Source organism: Mus caroli, chromosome 8 (assembly GCF_900094665.2).
Source record: "Mus caroli chromosome 8, CAROLI_EIJ_v1.1, whole genome shotgun sequence".
Taxonomy (NCBI): domain Eukaryota; kingdom Metazoa; phylum Chordata; class Mammalia; order Rodentia; family Muridae; genus Mus; species Mus caroli.
The window spans coordinates 19,105,598-19,130,032 of NC_034577.1; the positions used below are offsets into that span (position 1 = coordinate 19,105,598).

Here is a 24,435-nt window from a genome sequence, read left to right on the forward strand (position 1 = left end):
GTAATAGTTGGGAAGGCATTGAAGCAGGCAGCCGAAGCAGAAAGCTGACTGGTTTAACAACTCGGCAGCAGAGATGGTCAAGTGCAAGTAAGACAAGGCTCTATACCTTCAAAGTCCACTTCAGACAGCAAAGCTACACTGCACTGCCTAAAGTCCATAACCACCCCTAAATGGTGCCACCACCCAGCAAGCAAGTGTCCAGATATGGGAACCTATGGGGGACAGTCATTCAAATCACCACCTAGGTGCGCTTTTCTTCCTTCTTCACCCCGATGAATGGGTTCACAAATCATTTATTCTTTTATATATTCATTCCTGAGATATTTGCTAAGGCTGGCAAACAATAGTCTGGCGCCCAAAGTTTCTTGTGTGTTGATAATACAGACTAACGAGATAGTCAAGATGAGAAAGCATAGTATAAATATTTTGGAACTACAGGACTCAGCCCTGGTAAGTAGATATCCATTGGAGGAATCTTTAATTATCGCTACAAAGGACACAAGAGTTAGTCAACTTCACAATAACTTTTATTTACTGGGTCTCATTGTTGTATTTCAATCATAAATATAGTTTATATTATTTCTTATATCATTTTAATATCATTAAATAGTTCAGCTTGATTATTTTCCTACAGGGAATGCACAGATGATTTTTGAAATCTACATAGTATATTTACAACAGGCAAATTATTCTATAGTCTTACTTGGTGGATCTGATTTAATGAGCTATGACAGGATGAAGGTGTTTTCTGTGCCCTGATAGAAGTGGAGCTTGCTACACTAAGGCCAACTCAGAAGAGCTTTCTCCGTTGTATCTTTCACACTCCTCAGGAAAGTCATGGGATTCGTACCCCCAGTCCCTCTGTTTTCCACATTTGAGGGCTCTTCCGACTTGTTGCCATCGGTGGGCTTCTGCTTGGAAGGTTTCATAATGTAAGTATCTACTATTGCGAGGTGGAACTTTCTCACAGAGACCAGACCATTCACACACTCGTTATAAGCTTTCGTCAAGTCTTCATTGTGTCTTGAAATAACAAACTCACGGACTGGGGGAGCTGACTCTAAAGATAAAAGGAAGTTCCGGTGGGCTGGAGGCATGTACTCTCTCATTTCCTGGAGGAATTCTGCAGGAGATTCTACAGCAAAACAAAGACAGATAAGGGGTTGGGGGAAGAAAGGCCTTCCTTGGCTAGGAAAGAAAGAGGGCAAGGTCTGGAAGGCTGGGTGATCATAGCCACCATGGGAGGCTTTGCAGCAAAGGCCAGGCTAAACAGCTTGCCCCTAGCAATGCCTGTTCCTTTAGACTCCTATTGGTCCTGAAGACAGAATAAGTAACAGTTTCCTAATACCACATTTTGCTTGCTTTTGCTTTGTCATCCTTCCTTGTCTCCCCTCCCCCCCCCCCACGCCTCCGTGACTCCCTCGCTCTTCCTTTACTTGGTTTTACTGGACAGGATTTCAGGGTGGTAGCACACAATGCCTTTGGGTTTGCAACACTTCTGCCCGGGAGGATCCTTAACCTGCATTAAGATATAGTCCTGTTAGATAAAAAGAAAGGACACATTGCCATTCCCACCTACCTTTGCCAGCCTCATGCTTTATTCCCAGAAGGACATCAAGACTCTGGAAGATGCTGCTCTGGCCTGCACTGCCCCCTGAAAACATTTTTGGGGTGTCCCAGACCCCCTCATACAGCAGACCTTCTGGCAGCTTGGAGCTGCATTTCCAGCTAGATGAAAAAGGAAAGAAAAAAATCATTTGGATTAGTTACCAAGTAGAAAATCTTACCGAACAAGTGGCTCTTCCACCCACCCTGTCACTCAAGTTCATAAAAATAGTAACGCAGTTCTGAGGGAATGTTGACGTTCTTTCTGAGGGGAGCCTTGCTCCACTCTGGTTCAGACCATTCTCTCTCTTTGCTCGGAATCATTTCCCCACTCTCGTCCCAGGGCCTCCCTGGCCAAGAATCACCAGAGAGCAAAGCCTGGGCTTTTTTTCTCTACAACATGGGTGTGTGCGATACAATTTTTTATCTCAACACAAAGAACCCCGGAGGCCAGCTAATGGGATCTAGTCTGTTCTTTCTATGAGTTGAGAAAATAAAGTCAAGCCTCAGAATACATACCCAGACAGATATATGCGGAGAACGTGGAAAAACGTGTCTGGGTCCACAAAGTCTGTGAAAAGATGGGAGTATGTACAAAGCAACATCAGGCATACTGCAGACAGGTGTCTGAACTTCAGTACAGACTCTAATAAAGGCATCAGGCAAACCCACGAAGTCTCTATGGGCAGCACAACTCCCTTCTGTCCTGCTCACTACCTCTCCTGTACTTCCATATTGGGTCTGCAAAGGGACCAAGTAATATCACCTACACAGTACTGTCATCGAAATGAATCTGTCAGCACTGAATAGCATCACTCTGTGCTTACTGGCACAGCACATGCAGTGCTTGCAAAAACAGACCAGGGCTAGACATGGACCTCAGGGGTCATGTCCTTTCTTAGCATCTCTGAGCTCCGGGCTCCATCACCCACAGCAGCACGGATAAACACTCACAAGCACACATGCATGCACACACACACACACACACACACACAGGAGCCCCCACGAGATCCTCTTATGCGTCTTCCTAAAGCTCACTAACATTTGAAGAGGTGAGTTTTCTCCCACAACAGGCAACCACCAGCAGCTTCAAACTCACAAACAAAATCCCACTTGTTAAACTGAGGCAGGAAGGCAGATTTCCTTCTCAAATTACTCTTACACCCTTCCTGGTTTGGTAGAGTTTCTAAGTCGGTTTTGAAATAGTTCATTTCTCTGTTATCCCCAGAGTGGATTTGTGAAGAAACAGAGTTAGGTCCATTAGGCCCCCAGCCCCCCAAGCAGGCTGCCTTTGTCTTTCCAGTCAGAACAACTGGATTTACATCACTGCGAACTAATGACAAATCCCTAGGATCTGGGTTTTTCAACACTTGAAGTTGCCTTTGCCTTCCACGGGTTTCCTCATAGGTTTTAGTATCAGGCAAGAAAGTTTCTCAGCATGAACAAGACCCAGTTTGGAATTCTGGGTTCCTTGTTTGCCAGTGGTATTTTAACCTTAAGTCATCTTTCTTTATACCTTAGGTTTTCTTTTCTGCAAATGGAAATAATTAGATGCACTACACAAAGAAGCCTAAAGATGCAGTGAGGTAGACAGACACTCAGCAGCAGGTACCTTGCCCTTCCTTTTTCTCGACAGCAACTCTTTGCGTCAGACACCAGGCACCAATGGCTGTGAGCCCAGAATGTGAACTGCCAACAATACTCACCACGCATCCTCTTAAAAATTTCCTTGGCTTTCTCCAGACTGGTAGCTATGTCATGCAGTGCCTTTTCCAATGCTTTCAGGTCTTGACGCTCTACTGCACTGGATACAGTGGGGATTGCCTTTAAAAATAAAGTTTAAAAATGAAGAAGAGAGAGAGGGAGAGGGGGGAGAGAGGGGAGAGGGGAGAGAGAGAGAGGTTCTAGCAAGCATTAAACATAGGCACAAAATAAATTGTGGCTTACTTAGCAAATCAAGTTTATGTTTCCATTTCTATTGCTTGTACATGATGCATGTGAATTTGTGTGCACCGGTGGCTGTGCACATATGTGCTTGTGCTCATGTAGAGGCCTGTGAACTTAACACTCAGAATCATTAACCCTTTGTTCTATGAGACAGAACCACTCACTGGCCGGGAGCTCACTGATTAGGCTGGCTGGCCAGAGAGTCCCAGGGAGCACCTCCCACATCCCAGGGAGCACCTCCCACATCCCAGGGAGCACCTCCGGGCCTTGCAAGTGCATGTCAATGTGCTCAGCTTTTTCGGCAGGAGACTAGACTGCAGGGCAAGCACTTCATCCACTAGGCCCCCCGCCCCCCAAGCAGGCTGCCTTTGTCTTTCCAGTCAGAACAACTGGATTTACATCACTGCGAACTAATGACAAATCCCTTTGACGAGTTTCATTTCTTGCTGAAATTTCAAATTTGATTCTAAATACATCACCCCTAGATTTTATATTTCAGGGTGATGTGCCAAAAAGAATGTCTTTTTTAGTAAAACATGTATTGTCTCCAGTTATACGACCTGAGGCTACCTTCAGTCAGGGTAAAGTGAACCTTGCTATTGTGATTTGCTTTCTACATAATTCTGCTTATATGAATGGGGGAGGGGAAAAAACTAGCTAAGAGGGAACAGACATACTTTGATTGCAGGAGAAGCTGCGATTTCCACCAATAGAGAGACGAGGAAGAAGCCTTTGTCACAGTCCCCACCAGGAAACGAGAACAGAATGTCCATGTTCCTAAGAAAAGCAGTCACAGTTGGCAAACAATGTAGGAAAATGAACACTGTATCTGTAGGGAAACACACTTTCCCAGTATATTTATTCGTACTTTTTGAATTCCCAAACAAACTGTGCCAGAGTGGTATATGCCCACCCTACTGTCTCTACTATATATTTGAGAACACTGAGAATCAAGTATATTGAATGCATTGTCTAAAGAGCATATGCATTTAAGGCCATGCTCATACTTGGAATTTTATTCCAGAGCATAGACCTAAAAACCCGATAACGGGTCTGTTTCCATTCATTGTACAGGTATGCATGTTACATTCTCTAAGCCCTGAGTTCTTTTCCCTGTCAACTCTGCCCACCCTTTACCCCCAACACACACACACACACACACACACACACACACACACACACACACACACACTGGTTAGATTCTGTTTTGGTTTTGTTGTTGTTGTTGTTTTCTTTTCTACTGATGTTTTGGCATTGATATAATGGTGGCTTTAGAATCTGGATACTTATGAATTTTGAAGTGGTTTAGGATCCTGGATTCTAAATCTGGCCATGCTACTGTATGTCCACTGTGAGACCCTGCGTCAAAAAGCCCACTGCTTAAAGGTACTCCTCAAACTCTTGGCCATCACCAACAGAGACCTGTGTTTTTCCTATCCCACAGTTTTGTTTGAGCTCCTCATGGTTTATGATGGTGCTAGCTAGGAGGTCTCGAGCTCTGGTAATACTCCAGAAACCCTGTGCCTCTGAGACCTTTCTTCCCACTCCTGTGCCCTACGGGACAAGCACTCCATCGTCTGGATTCCCCTTTCAATCTTCTGTTTGAACAGTGCTCATGATTTTATCTTTTATAAATTTATTTTCATATTTTTGGCCTAACTTCATCTAGGTAAGATTACACTGGTGCCATATGTTTTAGTTCCCCAATTTTTTTTTAAGATTTATTTATTTTATGTATGTGAGTACACTGTAGCTATCTTCAGACACACCAGAAGAGGGCATCGGATCTCATTACAGATGGTTGTGAGCCACCGTGTGGTTGCTGGGAATTGAGCTCAGGACCTCTGGAAGAGTAGCCAGTGCTCTTAACTGCTGAGCTATCTCTCCAGCCCCAGTTCCCCAACTTTTAATAAAGTGTAGAATAGAGATCAAACATGGTAAGGGTTGGGTTAAAAGAGCAGACATAAGGCTATTAGGTGACATCATTAAGTGCATCTAGTCACAGAGGTCACTGGATCACACATGCATACAGGCATCTACTCTTCATATCTGTTCATATAAATTTCAAACATGCAGACGCAAATAGCAGGGTGGCAAGAATCTACAGCTACAGTTTCTTATAGACATAGTCATATTTATAGACACAATTGAGGACCGGACTACTATTGGTCTTTTAAATAATCATTTCAATTACTTCCTTCCTAAATCTAATCATTTAGAACATCCCATAAACCCACATTCACTCTGGATGACACATAATTCTTATGTTAAAAAACATAAGCAAATACTTACTCGTATGTCATGGGTCTTAGGAGAGCAGCCACAAAACAATGTGCCAATTGGGAAGAGAGAAAAAACAGTTATCAAATCAGGTGAATTTGAGAAGTGGCTTGTGTACTATGATCCATCAGTACTGAGACGTGGGTTTAATGAAGGAAAAACATGGAATTTATATTTCTCAAGATTGCTTACCAGTGGGTCTCAACCTTCCTGATGCTGAGACCCTTTAACACAGTTCCTCATGTGATGGTGATCCCCCAACCATAAAATCATTTTTATTGCTACTTCATAGCTGTAATTTTGCTACCGTTATCAAATGGTTGTATAAATATCAGATATGTAGGATATCTGATATGTGAACCCAAAGGGGTCACAACCCACAGGTTGAGAAACACCAGCTTAAACATTGAGTAATCAAAGAGCACACACTCAGGGGCATCTGTTACTGTGAAGGTACCTTCCACAGCAAGACACTCCCATATGCAGCCTACATCTCATAGGTACAAGTTGATAGCCACAGTGACTATTGTTAGCCTCTTGCATCTCACAGGGACAAGCTTAAAGCTACCGGGGCTGTTAGCCTCTTCTTGTTGTAGGTTCCATTACTAGCTGACTCCTGAGCAGGCTGCCCTGAAAGCTCACACATTTCTGCTTCTCCCCCTAAGATGTGTGCCCTCTTCAATGTAACTTGCTCCCTGGAAATTAAGTTTGTAGACTCTTAAAAGTACACGAATGAAAGGAAACCATACATTAAGAATTTCACATTCAATGCTTGTGCTGGTGAATGTTTGTTTATGAGACACAAGCTAGAGCTGTTTTAGAAGAGGGGACATCATTAGAGAAGATGCCACCCTCAGACTGGCCTGTGGGCAAGCCGTACTTGACTGATGATTGATGGGAGAGGGGCCAGCTCAGTGTAGGTGGTGCCCATATTCCAATTGGCACATTCAGTTGTCTGAATAAGCCATAGAGAGAACGGAGAGCAAGCATGTAAGCAGGGTTCCTCCAAGGCTTCTGCTCCAGTTCCTGTCACTACGTTCCCTCTGAGTTACTGCTCTGGCTTTCCTGGATGACGAACTTACAACCAAGGTGAAATAAAACCCTTTCTTTCCCAAGTTGCTCTCAGTCTGGCTGTTCTATCACAGCAATAGAAACCGTAGCAACGACAATGGTTTTTATTGATCTGAAATCCAATTTGCCAGGTGTTGTGGTGCACACTCAGCATCCTAGAGCGCAGGATACTGATGCAGGGGACAGACAAGCTCAAGGTCACTTTGGGGTACGTGGTAAGACATTGTCAATAGCCAGACAAATAAAACAAAACACAAACAAAATAGTAATAAAAAACCCTCCTCATATCCCAACTAACATTTTAATACAAACCAACTAAATTTTTAAAAACCTTAATATATTATTATTCTCTGTGGGCCTGGTGTGGAGGGCACGTGTTTCATGGCGCACATGTAGAGGTCAGAGGGAAATTTTGTGGAGTCAATTCTTCACTTCTTTTACTTGCATCCAGGGGGTTAAACGTAGGTTGACAATGTTGTGCTGCAAGTTCGTTGGCCTGCTGAGCCACCTTGCTAGACCCTAACCCAATAACAACAATCGAGAGTGTATTTTCTGGGTGCAGAGGAAGAAATAGGATGAAAAGAAGCACGGAAGCATTTTCTGGGGTGACTGACACACTCCTGTTGCTAGCTTTGGGCGGTGGCTTTATGAGGCCTGCACACTCCAGAGTGCACACGAAGGCTCTCTGGATTTTCCCATATACGCCCAGGTGCTCCTCTCAAGCTCACGGGTAATACGTTCGTAGTTACAGACACAATGATCTATAACCAACAAACAAACAAACCATAACCAACAACAGAAGCTGCACTGCCAAAAGTTAAGGAATAAATATGCCCAGCTAACAGCATCTGCTTTTTGCTTGGGGTTACATACCCATTGGGGTCCTTTTTCTTCCAGTTTGCCAGGACACAGTCTGCGTAAGACAGAATGGGAGGCAGGCCCAGCTTCTCTGAGAGCTCGCAGTAGGGAACAGCAATATTGCGGGGCAGCACCTGGTTGAAAACACACCGGATCATTTTTTTAGCCACTGAAATATCTTATATTTTCTTCTCATCTCACTGTTCAAACTTGTTATGGAGCATAGACAGCACTTGGAAGCCCATATGTGTAATTTTTCTCTCCCTTGTTTCATAACATAATCCGGGCAATGGTTCAACGCTCCTGTTTGAGATGTTGGTTGTTTAGGGCATAGCTGGGCCCCCAGATAGGAAAGAAAATATGATAAGGAGACTGCAGGTTTTATTTTCAAATGACCCTGTGTTATTTTCACTCTGTCCTTTACCCATCTGTCCCACAAGACATCATGTTAGCTAGAGGCAGTGAGAAAGGAAAACTCAGTTGTGTCTGGACTTGTAGGCTTTGCTAAGGACACTGGATGTGGCTCATGTGAGAAATACAAGCAGAGTGCTGTCTCAGAGCACACGGAAACACTCGTGTGTGTGTGTGTGTGTGTGTGTGAATGTGTGTGTTGTATGTTTATTCTGTTTTTAGTAAACTTCACAATATTGGCATTGGTGCCTTGTAGACCTGTCAACCTAGGACTTGGAAGGATGATACAAGAGAGTTAAGACTTCAAAGCCATCCCAGGATACAAGGTGAGTTCTGGATCCTGTGCTAATCCTGATACCCCCGCCTCAATACGCAAAACAGCAGTTACTCACAAGCAGAACTGGATGCTAATAGATGAGTGTAACCAAGTGCAGGGTGCTCCCATGGTTACACAGATTGTCTTATTCCTCTCCGTATCCCAGGAGCTGGCTGACTGCATGGGTGGATTGTACGTGTGTCTCTGTCTTTAAACTGCATGTGGCAATAAAAATATCTGAAGAAAGCATCAGTCACGTTTGTCACTATATGGCAAAAGGCACTGAGAAACCAATGCTATTCCTTTGTGACTTGAAATATGGAAATGTAGTCTTTGTGGATTTCATGTGATTCTGAGTGCCACCTAAATTTGTATGGTAACTATAAAACATTCACAGTATTATGAAACTTAAAAAGCAGGGCCTGTGTCTGCATCGAGCTATTAAATGCTTGTCTAGTGTATGAAAGATATTTACAATGTAATTATGATAATTCAGTGAGGAAGTGCTCTATTTTCCTCCTGATGCAAATTTTAAAAATGGAGCCCAGTGGAGCCTAACACACACAAGGCCTGAGGTTCAAACCGTAGTGCCTCCTTCCAGAAGCACCCACTGCCAGCATTACAAACGATAATGATAATACTACAATTTTAGTATTTAACTTTTTATGGGTCTAGGGTTCAAACCCGGGACCTTCCGCATGGCAGGCATGCATTCCACCACCGAGTTACCTTCCAAACCCAGACACTTTACATTGAATGCAAGCTGGAATTTGCATTCATGCTAATGAAAAGTCACCATGTGAGTAGGTACCAGGAAGTCTCCAAACCTTTCGAACATCGTCATCCCCTTGGTTCCACACATACGCCATGGTGATGTACCCCAGGGCCAGGTGTGCCAGGCGCTGTAACCTGTGTCCTCTCAGTCCGTCAGTGCTCAGTGTGGGCAGCTGAGAAGAGACGGAGAGATGTGACTAACCTCAGCCCGGTAATGGATGCTGTAGGCTTTAAAGCCAAGATTAAGATGTGAAGAAACCACACAGAAAGGAGATTGTACAGGTTTTCAAACCTTTTCAACTTCTTCTCGAAGCTGCCCGTTTTCAATCAGCACAGGCAGATTTCTAGCCACAAGGACCCAGGGGCTGTATGCGTCAGGCAGCTCCACCTGGGAGAGAAAATAAGATCCAATAAAACCATTTGGTTTGAATTGCTCTCGGAGGTCACTTAGAGTAATTCAGGCTTCCCCATGGACGGTCTATCTTGTCTCCAGCTCCATTTGGGCCCCCAACAAACATGGTCTAGAAGGACCAGTCCAGGCTCTGGCAGATGCTTGGGCAGAAGCCCTCACTCCTTCATGTCTTCCTGCGCTTCCATTCACATCTTACAAAATTCAGCCAACAATTCTACCCAAGCCTTTCTCGCGTCTCCGTCTTACACCAGGCTCCTCTCCTTGGAGCCCAGGGATTGTGGTTTTTATTATTTTCTGTTACTTATTTTCTTATTTTCTGTCACTGTCTTTCTTCTCAGGTATTTTTTGAGTGGGAAAAGGAATGAGGTGGCTTTAAGGTTGTCAGCACATTAGGAACTCAGACCCATGCCTATATTTCTCATGGGCCAAGAATTAGTCTTTCTGTCACATATTTTAAAAGTCCAAATGCTACTTACTTTGTGAATAATTCATTTGTAGCTCAAACTAGCATTTCCAGCTTTCAGAATTAAGGCTGTATTGGGCTTCTAATATATTTCTTGAAGGGCCTAGGATATTACCGGTCACTTAATACCATTTCCACCCTAACGGTAGCTTTAAGGGGGTGTTGCTGTAACTTGTGCAGTTTGAGGTAGAACAGCAGAACTAGGATAGATTCTGTGTGTGTGTGCACATGTGTGTGCATGTTTGTGGGTGCACGCACATGTATGCATGTGTGTGGATGTTTGTTCATGTGTGTATGTGTGTGAGTGTACGAGTATGTGTGTATAGGCATGTATACCTGTGTGTAGGCCAGAGGACAACTTTAGACACGTTCCTCACCTTACTTTTGAGACTGGGACTCTCACTGGTCTGGAGCCCACCCATGAGGTTAGCCTGGTTGGCCAACAAATCCTAAGGATCCACTGGCATTTTGAGTGTACACCACCTAATCCTGGCTTTGGCTTTTTTAAACATGACTTCTTGGTATTGGATTAATATTCTCTTACATGCATAACACTGACTGAGCCATCTTTCTAACTTGTAGCCATTTTTTCCCTATCACAATTTTAGACAGACTTATTCTTACCATAAATCTTAGCAACTTTAACATATATATATGTTATATATTAGATATTATGATATATATATATAGATAGATATAGATATATATGATACATATTAGATATTATAATATATATATATATATATATATATATATATTAGAGAATGGTCACCTTGTCACTTAAAAGAGACACTCAATGGGTCTTGGGCTCCTCTGACACATAGTGTGCATGTGCTTTGGGGATTTTAAGTAAGGTACAAGTTGCTTGAACATAGGCACCCCAATACTGGGAGCATGGGTCTAGGACCTAGAGTGCTGCAGGAGGGAGCGCCAGGCAGTGGTGGCGCACCGCACGCCTTTAATCCCAGCACTTGGGAGGCAGAGGCAGGCGGATTTCTGAGTTCGAGGCCAGCCTGGTCTACAGAGTGAGTTCCAGGACAGCCAGGACTACACAGAGAAACCCTGTCTCAAAAAACAAAAACCAAAAAAAAAAAAAAAAAAGAAAAGAAAAGGCAAAGCTATTGATGCTGGAGGGGACTGCTATATAAGTGGTGTCTACTTTGGCCCCACCCCAAATGAAAAAGAAATCCAAATAATGGTATCTCCTGAATCTCATATTTACTATTACATGGCACAAATAAATACTACATAGATACAGGCAATGTCCCCAGATGAACTCCAAAACTCCGAACCACACCCAGTGCTGTCCTAATGTCCCACCCCTAGGGCTGCTTCCTGTTAGAGCAGTGTTTTTCAACCTGTGGGTCGTGACCCCTTTGAGGCTGCATTCTTTTTGGGACTACCTAAGACCATCGGAAAACACAGATATTTACATTACGATTCAGAACAGTAGCAAAATTACAGTTGTGACGTAGCAACGAAAATAATTGTACCGTCTGGGGTCATCACAACGTGAGGAACTTTTAAAAAGGTTTCAGCATTAAGAAGGTTGAGAACTGCGGCGCTAAACCCTGAGGTGGTCAGTTACCACATTCGTGACCGGATACACGAAGACCTCAAAACCAGGCACGCCCCGGCACCCAAAGATGCAGGCGCCAGGACACTTGTAGCAAGGATATCAGGCTTGGTGCCCAACGGCGGGGGAGCCTGAGGCTGCACGCTAGACTGTAGTCCCGCCCCAAGCAGCAAGCCACTGGATTGGATGGGAGCTGCGCAGGATGCTCCTCATGAGCGCTGCGGGGTGCATGCTTCAGACTACTCCCGGCTGGGCGAGCCAATACAGGCTCGCTGCTACCCTTAATTCTGCAGTGTACCCGTGCCTCGCCTTCCCGGGAACTGCCATGGTTTTCCATATCTGATCCCAGTCTCTAGCCCACTGCCCCTAGATCTGTGCCTTCCTGGCTCCTGGCTCGGCTCTTTGCGTCTGGGTCCTAGAGTCACCTGAGCTCAAAACGTGCGACTGACTACTTACTCTGTTCGGGTTTTAGTGAGACTAGGTGAGCATGGGGCACCTCTAAACGACTATTTTGCTTCTTTGCTATTTTCCGTAAGTTTTGATAATGAAGATGTGAGCGATAAATTTGGTATGCGTGGCGTTTTTGCAGTCCAATTTAATGACATAATTTTTGTTTGTTCAGTACGTTCTCAGCTTTTGTTTTATTTAAGACTGTCTGGCCTTGAATTTGAGGCTATGCCCCTGCCTCTGACTCCTGGGTGCTGGAACTATAGTTGTTCCCCACCGTACCTGGTTGAGACACAAGGCATTTCCCCCACATGCACCGCACTTGGATTCCAAAATTTGCACAAAAGCACAATCAAGGTTGTTCATACCTTCCTTTGGATTATGCTTGACAAACCACAAGCATTATTAATATGAAATAAAAGTTGTTTGATCTATCGTTTCATATACTGAAATCAGTGAGGAGCACAGATCGGTCCATTTGATAAGGTTCAGAAGAGAAAAGTTTCCATGGCTCTGGGCATTTGAATGTTGCTGTTTCAGAACACAGTGCTGGAAAAGTCATTGTGACAAACTGGCTTCCCCTCTATGAGCCCGTTTCCTTCACGAAGCTAAAAAGACTTCTCATGTGCCCCTTCCCTCACCACTTCACATTTCCAGGTTTAAGAAAGTAAGGGCTGGATTTTGAGGAAGAAGAAGAAGAAACACTGAAGAGCAGCCAGGCTTCCTTATTTGTAAGTGGGCTCTGAATTTGACATCACTCATTCGCTTAAGAGAACCTGAGACAGAGCTGCTTTACTTAGAAATTCACCTGTCGAGATAAATAATGAGGACAAAGCAGATTTTCACTTCTCTTACCAGTGGATGTGGCAGAGCAAAGCCCACATCTTCATCTATGTGGTGGTCTTCAAGGATCCTTCTAGAACCTTCTGTAGGAGATATTTTACTGAGTGCCATTGCTGTCTACTCCACTGACCCCCCCACTTGGCCACTGAAGGAACGCCCCAGCATCTCTTATAGGCTTTAGCCAAACCCCACAGCTGACACGTAATACTCGGGGAGAAGTGGCTTCCACCTGGGACAGTTTCATTTTCTGTTTTATGTATTTGTAATTTGATAAACAACCAAACCACAAAGGATCTCTCTTCGTCATATGAAGAAACTAAACATTTGTGTTTCTTATCAGATTTATCCCATAAGGACATCAACTGTTGGCTCTGATGGCCTCAGCTCCCAGTGCCAATTATGGTGACTGAGTGCACACTCAGGCCTCGGCCCTGGAAACCACCACATCAGTGGTTTTGGTGGCCACCTGTTACCCCAGCAGTAGGATTGGGTGTTCAAGCCACAAAGTGCCCAACTCACATGACAAGAACCATGAGGACAGGTGACCAGGAGAATGCATTTTGCTTTAGAAAACGTTCAGAGTTTGGGTTTAAAATAAAGACAGCCAAACTAGCAATAGCTGTCCATTATTGGCTTTCACACGAGGGAACTTATGTCCTGTTTTAAATGTCAGTGTTTTGTCTCTCCAGCCCTGAAACACAACCTGGGACACACAGGAGAGTCGGCCTCCGCAGTAGCACAGAGGGGGATCACTTGACTAGACTGTTCCCCTAGTTTTCTCCCCTAGGTTCTTGTCTGTGTTAAGGCTAATGGAGGGTTCACTTCTTCACATGATTTGTAAGCCATATCTTGGAAGGTTGTCCACCTTTCCTACTCTATCTGGCTGCCAGGGACTGACTCCTGTGACAAGCTCTCAGCTCTGCACACCTGGAGATTCTCTAATGTGTTCAAAAGTAAAGAGAAGCGTCAAATAACTAAAAACATTCCTTGCAATACAAAATTGAGACTCTGGTAAAGGTGTACAGAGAACTCCTAAGTTTATGTCCACTTTGATGAAGTGGATTTTGGTTTTGTTGTTGTTTTGTTTTGTATGGGTTTTTAAACATTTATTTATTTATAAGAAAATGTCTCGCTCTGTAGAGCCATGACTTGTTCTTGTGAAATACTGAACCAAAGCAGAAACTGCATCATCCCTTTTGATGACCAGAAAGGGTTAAAAAAATCGTATAGCACATTAAAAGACAATGTGCAGGCTTATCAAACAGACCATTAGCTCTTGAAGCGAATTAATGAACCATGGCTCTGGAACAGTCTAGAGCAGGTCTGACATGGTTAGCATATGATGGCTTTTCTTTGAACGGTAGGGTTTCCAAGAATATGTGCTCATTATAAAAAACAATGGCAGGGAAAATCGAAACCAAAAGTAACCCAGCAAGGAGGGTGCAATGAGTCAAGCCTTTGTAAACTGAGTGACAGATGGGGCTGATTGATTTGGAACCATGTGAAAAGTGGGGCCGTAAAGTTTTATTATATCCTCAAAGGATGACATAGGGCAAGGCATTTCCATGGGGTCCTGTCTTTTCTATTAGAAAGCAAAGATTCTAACACAACAAAGACAAGTGAAAAATGTGCTCTTTCTAAACATGGAAAGAAATTCTAGAAGATTCTGACTTTTTGGGTAAAATCTCAGGAGCAGCTACAAAGAGCCATGTTCGTAAAGCCAGTAGCAGCCTGCTTACCCAGGTGCCTCCAGACCACCTATGATGTCACACATACATGCTTTAGATACTTCTTTCTGTTTTATGTCACATCCTTCAAGACCTGCCCCTTTTCGTACATCTGAAACTACAGTCTTCCTATCCTGTCTTCTTGGTTTCTCAAACTACGTTCTCAGTGCTTTGCCTGCTGAGTGTTGCTGATACCTGGCTCCTGGAGAACATCTCAATCCCGTGCTCTCGTACAGGATCCCCTTCTTGCTCTTGACCTCTTCCCCGTGACCTCATCATGAGCTAGAAAGCTTTCTCTGTCTTGCACAGCTCAGGGCCCTGCCCTGGCAACAGTAGTGACCACAGTCAAAAATGAATCTCCTCACATCAATTAACACAGTCAAGGCAATCCTTTACACTACAGTGCCCTTCCGAGGCTGACCTTAACCTAGATAATCCTTTGGGAGTGTGCTTGGAAGCTTGGCTCCTAGGTGACTCCAGACTCTGTCCAGTTGGCAGTTAGGAGGGGAGTGAGTTTGGAAACAAATGTAATTTTTGGCAGAATGTCTGGTATCCCCCAGGCCACCAAGCTCAGAACCCTTGGGAAACAGTACAGTGATAAAGCATCCACTTTAGAGGGGGTGAAATTCTACTCATAATTAGTTATGAGCCAAACTGTGTTAGGTTTTAGCAGTTCTAAAGATTTTGTGACAACATGAACAACACATATCCTGGTAGAAACCAAGACAATATCATTTTTCCCTTCCAATCTTTCCTCTTAAAAAATAATAATCAAGCCAACTTTGGCAGGAAATGCTTATAATTGCAACACTTGGGAGACTGAGGCAGGAGGGTGGCAAATTCAAGGATAACCTGAATTACACCGTAAGACTATTTCAAAAGAAAATTAAAAAAAAAAGTTAATTCATTTCTTCGCTGCTGTTTTTCTTAGTTCTTTCATTAAACCTGGAAAGACCAGCACTTGTTCTGCATTGTCTGTAACTTCGAGGCAGCAGGCTGCTTACAAAGTGTTCAAACACAACCCCTGACCTGCTACCATGGGTCACAGGACATCATTGCTGGCCAAGTCACAGGACACCAATGCTGGCCACAAGCACGCCTTGCTCTGCCCACAAATCAGTCTGTGGTTCGTGGAGAAATGATGTGATTTCGGTATGAGATGGATCCCATGAACTTCTTAATGTGATCAAGAAAGGGCCCCTGGTTACACTGGCACTTGTCTTAATTCCAGAGCTGGGGAGGCTGGGACAATGGGGGATCAATGAAAGTTCAAGGCCAGCCTCGGCAACAGGATTCATTCTTGGTGCTGGGTGTCAAATTTCTGGTTCTCCCATTTGTGTTGCAAACGTCTTATTCACAAAGCATTCTCTCTAGGCCTCAAGTGAGTGAAGTTTTAGACCTTGTTTTATATTTTGTGTGTCCTCCATGCACAGGGTCATATGAAATGCGATGGCAGAGAATATGAAGAATCACTGGGGACCACTAAGTTGAGGGACTACATTCATAACACTGGTATGAAACTGTAGAATTGAAGCCATGCTCGGTCCGTGTCTAGATACTTGGCCATGCCAACAAACAGATATAAGGACATATGCTTTTATTTTTGTTTGAAACAATGTTCTAGCCAAGGTTAGCCTTGCACTCTCTATGTAGCAAAAGATGACCTTGAATGGTGCTCAGGGGCTGGGAGCAGGGGAGAGAAAAATGACAGGCACGTTCACACAACTGCACAGCATTGTTCCAAGAAACATAAACAAAATTCTGAGTAGAATGGATAACTTGGAAAATGTTAAATAATAATAATAATAAGGAGGAGAAGAAGGAGGAAAAGGAGGAGGAGGAGGAGAAGAAGGAGAAGGAGAAGGAGGAGGAGGAGGAGGAGGAGGAGGAGGAGGAGGAGGAAGGTAAAACAGTTGGAAAGGTTATAAGGTTATATGGCCTGTGGACAGCACTCACATGCTCCACCTGCTGCCCCTGAAGTTTCCTAAGGTTCACAGGCTTCCTGATTGCCCTGTGGAATGAAGCCAGGTCCATCTGAGTTCTGGCGACCTGGATTTGGTGTTCACAGATCCTAAGTTTTTCTCTCTGCCAAAGTCTTCTTAGCAGAAATTCTGCAGAAAATTTTTGTTTACCATGTGATGCTCTTTATTATTGGGGGCAGGGGTGGGTGGGCATAATGATCCTCGTTTCCTGGAAGAATTTTTGTTGAATTGGTATCAACTTCCCCTTTGATGTTGGTTAGAACTTATCTTTGATGCTATTTGGGTGTACAGCAATCTTTCTGGAAATGTTTCGAAATGACCGTATTTCTGTATTGAGTAGACGTCTACTGATGTCACTCACTTGTTCTGACTTGGGTTTGGTAGTTGAGGTTGGGTGGGGCTTTCCATTCTATGTGAGATCCCATGTTGCCCGTAATGTAACCGACACCGTTGCCCTGTGCACTTGTCTACATGCCGTCCCCCTCCCACTTCTCTCGCTGCTCTTGTGGCTGCCTTCTCTTTCCCTTGTTCTAGAAGATCCCACTAAAGAGTTATTCTCTTTGGAGCCCTGGCCACCTTTGGACTTAACCCATGTCTTTTCTCTCTTCCTATAGTACAGACTCTAATTGGTTTTCATTCCCAACTCTTCCCCCAACTTTGTCCCTCTTAAAAACATTCAACTGTTCCGGTCCGGATCTGTGGATCTAGGGTTTTCCAGTAGGGAGGACTTGGGACGTTGCCACCAGCCACCCCGACCCACTCCATGTCACCTGCCATCCACGGCCTTGGAAGAGACACATAACAGCCTCACTCGTGCATATATCAGTTTTATTTTCCAAAAGTCTGAGATTTAAAGTGTATCCACCGGTAACAGAGAGGTTAGAACACACACTTCCTCCTTGGGTCCATCTGCTGCTAGCTTCCTTGGCCGATTTCCGGTGCAATGAATGGCTGCAACAAAGAGGAAAGAAAAGATTCACAACTGGGTCAGGAGCCAGGCCTGCTGCTGGGCTCCCACCGAACACAAACATGAAAAATTAACCCCTGACCAACCAGTTTAATTCTAGGGAACTGTCCAAGAAGTGCAAGAGAGAGAGAGAGCATGTGCGTTTTTATCTAGTTATTTATTAGAATCTACATTTTGGGCAAACAGATTATGGCCAAGAGACAACAAGGACACATTGATTTTTCTAAGTTTGAATCTTTTCTTTTCTTTCTTTCTTCCTTTTGTTTGTTTGAAAGACTGGTGGATTTTATGAAGCTGCAACTTCTTGTTTCTGCCTCCATCTAAATCCTGGGGTTATAGGTGTGGACTTCCTGGTCTGCTCAGTTTAACATACTTTTACTTTCTTAGGGGTAAAGTCGTGGTTTAAGGAAACTAAGTGAAAGAGTATACTGTGTGTGTGTGTGCGTATGCGTGTGTGTGTGTGTATGTGTATGTGTGTGTGTGTATGTGTATGTGTGTGTGTTTGTGTGTGTGTATGTGTGTGCATGTGTGTGTGTGTGTATGTGGGTGCATGTGTGTGTATGTGTGTGTATTAATATAGAGTCCACAAGTGAGAAGAGCACTGATCCTCCACCTGTGGGTCACGCCCCCTTCACAGGGGTTGCTTAAGACCATCAGAAAACACAGATATTTACACTACAATTCATGAAAGCAGCAAAAAATTACATTTATGAAGTAGCAACAAAAATACTTTTATGATTAGGGATCACCACAACAAGAGGAAGTGTACTCAAAGGGTCACAGCATTAGGAACGTTGAGGAACAGAGGTCAGCAAGGAAAGAACTTCCCATTCAGTAGCTCAGGTTGGAAGTTTGAGTTCTGACGACAGTTCGAGTTTTCAATTGCTCGTTTCCAGAGAACACGTTTTGCTGTGATCGTGACCGAAGTATAGGGTTGACTGTCTTCGCTGCTCTTGGGTGACAGTCCAGCTGTGTCCATCAGTTGCTTTGCTCTGTGCAGCTAGCACCGCTGTGTGTGTGTGAACAGCAGCTCCTGCCTCGCCAGTAGCCCATGAAATCAAGAAAAGACTCAGTGTCGCCAGCATCAGGGACATGGAAACACTGACATGGCACTTTGCAGCACCGGGGTGGCTTGCATGCAAAAAGCAAAGGAGCAGAAAGCAAGCTTACCAAGGGGCAGAGTCAACTGAGGTCCCGCGGGTCCTGCTGCTAGGAAGGTGCAATGAGGGAGGGGCTTGGGCATGGGTGTGGCGTGTGCTGTGGGGCTGTCCACCTTAAAACTGGGATTGTGGTCGTGGTTCAGTGAGCAACGTACTTGTAGTGCAATCATGGGGAGGTGAGCCGAACCCTCAGCAGCCACATAAGAACGCCGATATGTATGGTAGGAGCACCTGACATCTCAGTACTGGGAGCTGTAGACAGGAAGATCACTAGCATAGAGTGGCCAGCCGGTCTAAGCAAGTCACAAGAACCAGGTTCTGTGAGAAATCCTGTCCGAGAAAATAAGACAGAGAATACTAGAAGGTACTTGATACTTGATACAAACCTCAGCCTACAAACACACACACACACACACACACACACACACACACACACACACACACACATCACATATCATATATACACACACAAACACACACACACATATATATACACACAAACACAAACTTACACACTCACTCAAACTCACACACACACACTCACACAAACTCAAACACAGACACACATACTCACTCTCACACAAACACACACTCACATAATAACTCTCTCATAAACACGTGCATGCACACCCACAGAGATGCTCACACACACAACAAACACACACACACATATACTCACTCTCTCTCACACACACTCACACACAGGTGCAAGCACGCTCACACAGACTCACACACTCATTCACATGCACTGTGCTGTCTGGTTTTATGTCAGCTTGACACAAGCTAATGGGGATGTCAAATGAGAAAATGCTCCCACTAAATTAGCTTCGGGACAAACCTGTGATATATTTTCTAGATTAGTGATTGATGGTGCAGGGCCCAGTCCATGGCCTCTGCTTCAGTTCCTGCCTCCAGGTTCCTGCCCTGCCCTCCCTCCATGATGCACTGTGATATGTAACTGTTAGCAGAAGCAAATTCTTTCCTTCCCAAGTTGCTTATAGTGAAGTTGTTTTAACATAGTAATAGGAACATGCATACACACATACACAGAAACACACAGGCACATACACAGGTACACACACATACATGAATACCCTCATATACATATTTAATAATAGAATTAAATATTTCAACTTTGTAACTTTGCTCCATAAATTGTTCATCCATACTTTTGTTCATCCATATCTGCATACAAAAAATTAAAATATAGTATTTCTTAGCCTTAAATAGAAACCAAAAGAGAAGCTTTGCTATCAAGGAATAGGACTCTGCCAGGCTAAGCCATAAATAAAGGTGCTTGGTTCTTTTTGTTACAATAAATGTACAGTGCCATCTTGTGGCCAATTCAAACAGTGTAATTGGACATTTTAAGTTGCTGAAGCTGATCAACAAAAGATGTAGGAAGGGTGATTTCACTGTGAGCTACTGGACTAGTTAGTACTCAGGGGACGACTATGTGGCCAGGTACATCATGGACGTGTAGGATGTGCATTCCATGATGTGTGGCACCTTCGTAGGGCTCTTCAGATCGACACATCTAACCCCCAGGTCAGGGAGGGGTGAGTCACAGGGGACTGGTTGCTCCAGCACCATATGCGGTTCCAAAGAGGGCCCTGGCAGGATTTTCTGGCAAGGGAACCAACTGGTGGCTTTGGGAAAAACAGCCTCAAAAGACAACACGTGTTATGACCCCAAACACTTTCCCCATAACTTGCCACCAACAGCTTCCCTAAATGCACAAGGGACACCTGGATTTCTGTAAACAGTGAGGAAGACATCCAGGTCACTTAGCTTTTGAGCCTGGACTTCTCCAGACCTCATTTATGGGTCGCAGTATTACTCGCTTCTATGTTGGACTCTCGGGAGCGAAGTCTAAAGTGCGAACTGGATTCTGAGCTCATGTGGAAAGGGCCATCTCCCCTGTCTAATTTTTTTAAAAAGGATTTATTTTTATTAGTTTTTAAGTGCATGTGTGTATGCATGTATATGTGTGTGTGTTGTGCATATGTATGTATATGCATGTGTGTGTGTGTGTTTAGGTATGTGTAGCTGAGTGCAGATGTCCACAGAAGCCAGAAATATCAAGTTCCCCAGAGTGGGAGTTACTGGCAGTTGTGAGCTGCATGATATAGGTTGTCAGACTTTAATTTTGTCCTCTGTAACCACTAACCCATATTTCTAGCCTTGCTTTCTAACCTTTTGTCAGAACGGCGGCCCGAAACCTTCTCTGAAGCAGCCTCCGCAACTTGCCGGCCTGTAGCCACTCTGACTCCAAATAGTCTTTTCCTCTCTACATCTGGGAAAAGGAAGGAACCCCACAGAGTGAGTGATCTACGTGAAGTCTGGGCCGAAAAGGATAGACCAGTATGCAATTACAATCAACCGGAGACCCTGCTGCTTAATGCTATGTTTGCCCTTTAGGCCAAGCGACAATTTCCGTTGCTGCCAAATTAATACAAACCACAAAAGAAGTCGTTCAGGGTTTCTGCTCACACTTCCTGTATCAGGACAGCTAAGACCCTAACTCAGTGCCCCTTTCTGCCAATGGATTAATGGTTCAGGAAACTCTTCTTGCTGAGTTTTCTCCCGATGTAACACTCACTTGCCATGATGTCATCACCCCACGCTTCTCCATGCAGAGGGAGAATACCCCAGGGTATAACTGCCTGACCAGGGCTTGACAGACCAGCCCCTGCGTGGTCTCACAAGAAGTGCATTGGAAGGGTACAAATGTTCAGTTTCCTGCTGGGTCTCATCTTAGTGAGGATGCTGGGAATCAAGAGAGTCAGACCTACTGCTGTGTCTGTCCCCCACACTGCAGAGGCAAAGTCGCTAGTTGGTCTGCACTTGTGCCATGGAGAACATAACACAGTCAAGGGGTTCGGGCTGTGCCACAGAGGGTACCTCATTTATTTGTCCTAGAAATGATCCTCAATCCACGGTCATTTCATTGGGTTAGGTTTCCACAGTGATCTCAATGCCTTAAGATAAGCGTGGTACTGAGATGGAGAAAATCCAACTGTCACTGGCTGCCTTCAGGTAACTCTCGGAAGGCCATCTCTTTCTCTTTACACCAGCAGTTCTCAGCCTGCGGGGTCATGGCCCCTTTCACAGGGATCCCATATTAGATATCCTGTGTATCGGGTATTTACATTATGATTCATAAACAGGTAGCAAAATTACAGTTATGAAGTAGCAACAAAAATAATTTTATGGCTGGGGCTCACCACAACGTGAGGAACTGTGTTAAAGGGTCACAGCATTTAGGAAGGTTGAGGACCACAGCTCTACACAAAACAACGTTTGAAAAGAAGAGACTGCACCCCTCTCCCTATTGCTATAAGAGAAAGAGCATGAAGCCAACACAGACTAATGCACACTCGGTGTTATGATTCTTGGTGTGGGGAGGATGTGTTTATGATGCAATCAGATATTTGACGTGGCTGTACGGTGTGCTTGCCCTATTCCTGTCAGTTCTGACCACTCGACATGAGACATACCCAGGTCTGTTTTCCTTGGCGAAACGATTCTGAACCTGTGTTTTCGGACCCACAAGTCTATTCTGCATCCGAGTCAAACACCGTTGGCTTTAGATTAAACTCGTTTATGGTTTATTGACTTAGGTGTCACTAGAATTTGAACCAAGCGTATAAAAAGGCAGCCCAGGGGGGAAAAGTATGAGACAGTCATCTAAGGCAGGTATGCAGGAGGAAGAGACGATGCTCAAATGGCACGTGCCGGATGCAGCTGATCTGGGGTCTGGGGAAAATTCAACCATGGAGGAGAATGAATCTGATAAAGATGTTCATGTTAGGATGGGCCAGAAAAATGACAAGATCTTGAATAAATGTACAGATATACAAGGTAAATGCATTGATTCTATCACATTCTTGTCTTGCATCTATTGACAATATTTCCCCTAGCCTGTACAAGTATATTGATTGATTGAGGGTTGATTTTTGAGATCAGCCAATATTTTCACTCACTAGCTATGTAGTAAAGGGCATGGCTTCCCTCCTCTCCATCTCTTCCATGTCCCTGTTCTGGACAGCTGCTGAGGTTGATGGCTTTCCCACTCTGCTGTTCTCAAAAGCTAATAAAATTACTTTCTGAATCTATTTCTTATATTTTTGGTTGTGAGCCTAGCCTTTAACGGCTGAGCCATCTCTCCAGCCCCTGAATCTATTTCTTAATTTGCTTTCCCACCAAGAATTCGTGAAAGCCGAGAGTCACTTTAGGAAGAGCAGGAAACGGAAAACTATGCTGGCCTGGGAAAGAGCAACATTTAATCTGTGCATATGGGTGCTGACATGTTCACCTATGACAACTGCCGTGTCTGCACAGGCTGTGCTTGAGGCTTTAAATATTCTTATGCGCAGAAACCGCAAGATTTCAGATCCTTCTGTTCTACTTTCTCTTTTACATTTGTCATCAGCATGGCTGAAGGCACCTGGTGACAACCATGCCCCAGCTGGCACGCTAAGCACAGTTGCAATTTCCTTAGCCAAGCATGGCGTTGAGATCTCCCGGTGGGCCTGAAACATGTACACTTAGGTCTTTCATTTTTATTGATCCTAAAGTCATATATATATTCAGTGTTGTGGAAAACATAATTGAGATCTAGGCTTATGGTTTCGGGGAATTTCAGTCCGCTGTGGCAGAGAAGGCATGGCAGCCGGAATTGCTTGGTCCATGCTGGCAGGGGCACAGAGAAGTGGGGTGCACCGTGAGGGCTGAGCGACAAGTGCCAAGTGAACTGGGTGGGAAGGGAAGCAAGGCTGGGTTATCACTTCCAATGCAAGGAGTCATCTCTGAACAGCTCCATGACCTATTAGACTGCACCAAGAGCTGACACACATAAGGAAAATGAATATATTTCTATAAGGAAAAAATGCTTTCTCCTCTGCTAATTAACTATGCAGGGGCTCTGAGTACGTTATTTGCAGGATAAACAATCCTCTCAATAGCATCCAATTCAAGCATTCCTTTTGAGTCTGTTTTTCCTTTTTCTTCATAAAGAATTCTTCCTTCCTTCCTTCCATCCTTCCTTCCGTCTTTCCTTCCTTCCTCCCCTCCCTCCCGCCCTCTCTCTCTCCTTCCCTTTCTTTCTTTCTTTCTTTCTTTCTTTCTTTCTTTCTTTCTTTCTTTCTTTCTTTCTTTCTTTCTTTCTTTCTTTCTTTCTTNCCTTCCCTTTCTTTCTTTCTTTCTTTCTTTCTTTCTTTCTTTCTTTCTTTCTTTCTTTCTTTCTTTCTTTCTTTCTTTCTTTCTTTCTTTCTTCCTCCTCCTCTTTCATCTTCTGTATTCTGTCTTCCATCCCTGTCCCTTCTCCTCCTCCTTCTCCTCCTCTTCCTTCTCCTTCTTCCCCTTCTTCTTTTCTCCTCCTCCTCTTCCTCCTCCTTCTTTTTCTTGCTCTTCTTCTCTTCTAGTATGACCCACTTCTACATAAGCAGTATAGATATAACATGTGTACAACTGAAAATATCTTAATAAAATGGATCACTAATACCTTCCAAAGGGAAACACACTTCAATGTTGAAACCATATTTGTAATTCTTAGAGATTAATTGCCCCTACCAAAATACATGTTAAAACATAA

At 44.1% G+C, this 24,435-nt stretch overlaps 2 protein-coding genes across 5 annotated transcripts in view; both read right to left on the reverse strand.

Annotated features, from left to right (window-relative positions):
* Window positions 1–453: 453 nt before the first annotated feature.
* Window positions 454–13,185, reverse strand: Ido1 (indoleamine 2,3-dioxygenase 1). Of its 2 annotated transcripts, none has more exons than XM_021170951.2 (10): window positions 11,571–11,832; window positions 9,555–9,650; window positions 9,316–9,435; window positions 7,777–7,895; window positions 5,845–5,859; window positions 4,230–4,329; window positions 3,312–3,429; window positions 2,125–2,176; window positions 1,580–1,728; window positions 454–1,135 (listed from the first exon to the last, which is right to left on the reverse strand). In XM_021170951.2, the coding sequence occupies exons 3-10, from the start codon at window positions 9,355–9,357 to the stop codon at window positions 780–782; spliced, it is 951 nt and encodes a 316-aa protein (XP_021026610.1). In that variant the 5' UTR covers window positions 9,358–9,435; window positions 9,555–9,650; window positions 11,571–11,832; the 3' UTR covers window positions 454–779. The 2 variants fall into 2 exon arrangements, with proteins under 2 accessions (XP_021026610.1, XP_021026609.1); XM_021170950.1 differs by lacking the exon at window positions 11,571–11,832 and adding an exon at window positions 13,016–13,185 and having other exon boundaries at window positions 510–1,135.
* A 4,338-nt stretch (window positions 13,186–17,523) lies between these two features.
* Window positions 17,524–24,435, reverse strand: part of Adam18 (ADAM metallopeptidase domain 18) — a 67,199-nt gene continuing 60,287 nt past the window's right edge. For 2 of the 3 annotated variants that reach the window (XR_002378536.1, XM_021169912.1), the window contains exon 20: window positions 17,524–17,663. The gene's annotated coding sequence lies outside the window, so the exon portion shown is untranslated. The remainder of the gene's footprint in view (window positions 17,664–24,435) is intronic. The other variant, XM_021169913.1, reaches the window with a different exon arrangement.

Excerpts from the sequence above, each read along its gene's own strand:
- Ido1 (XM_021170950.1), bottom strand. The coding sequence starts at position 13,114 with ATGGCACTCAGTAAAATATCTCCTACAGAAGGTTCTAGAAGGATCCTT. Across the intron at positions 9,436-9,554 it reads TTCGAGAAGAAGTTGAAAAG|CTGCCCACACTGAGCACTGA; the intron begins GTTTGAAAACCT and ends GTCTCTTCTCAG. Across the intron at positions 1,136-1,579 it reads AAAGCATGAGGCTGGCAAAG|AATCTCCTGCAGAATTCCTC; the intron begins GTAGGTGGGAAT and ends GTTTTGCTGTAG.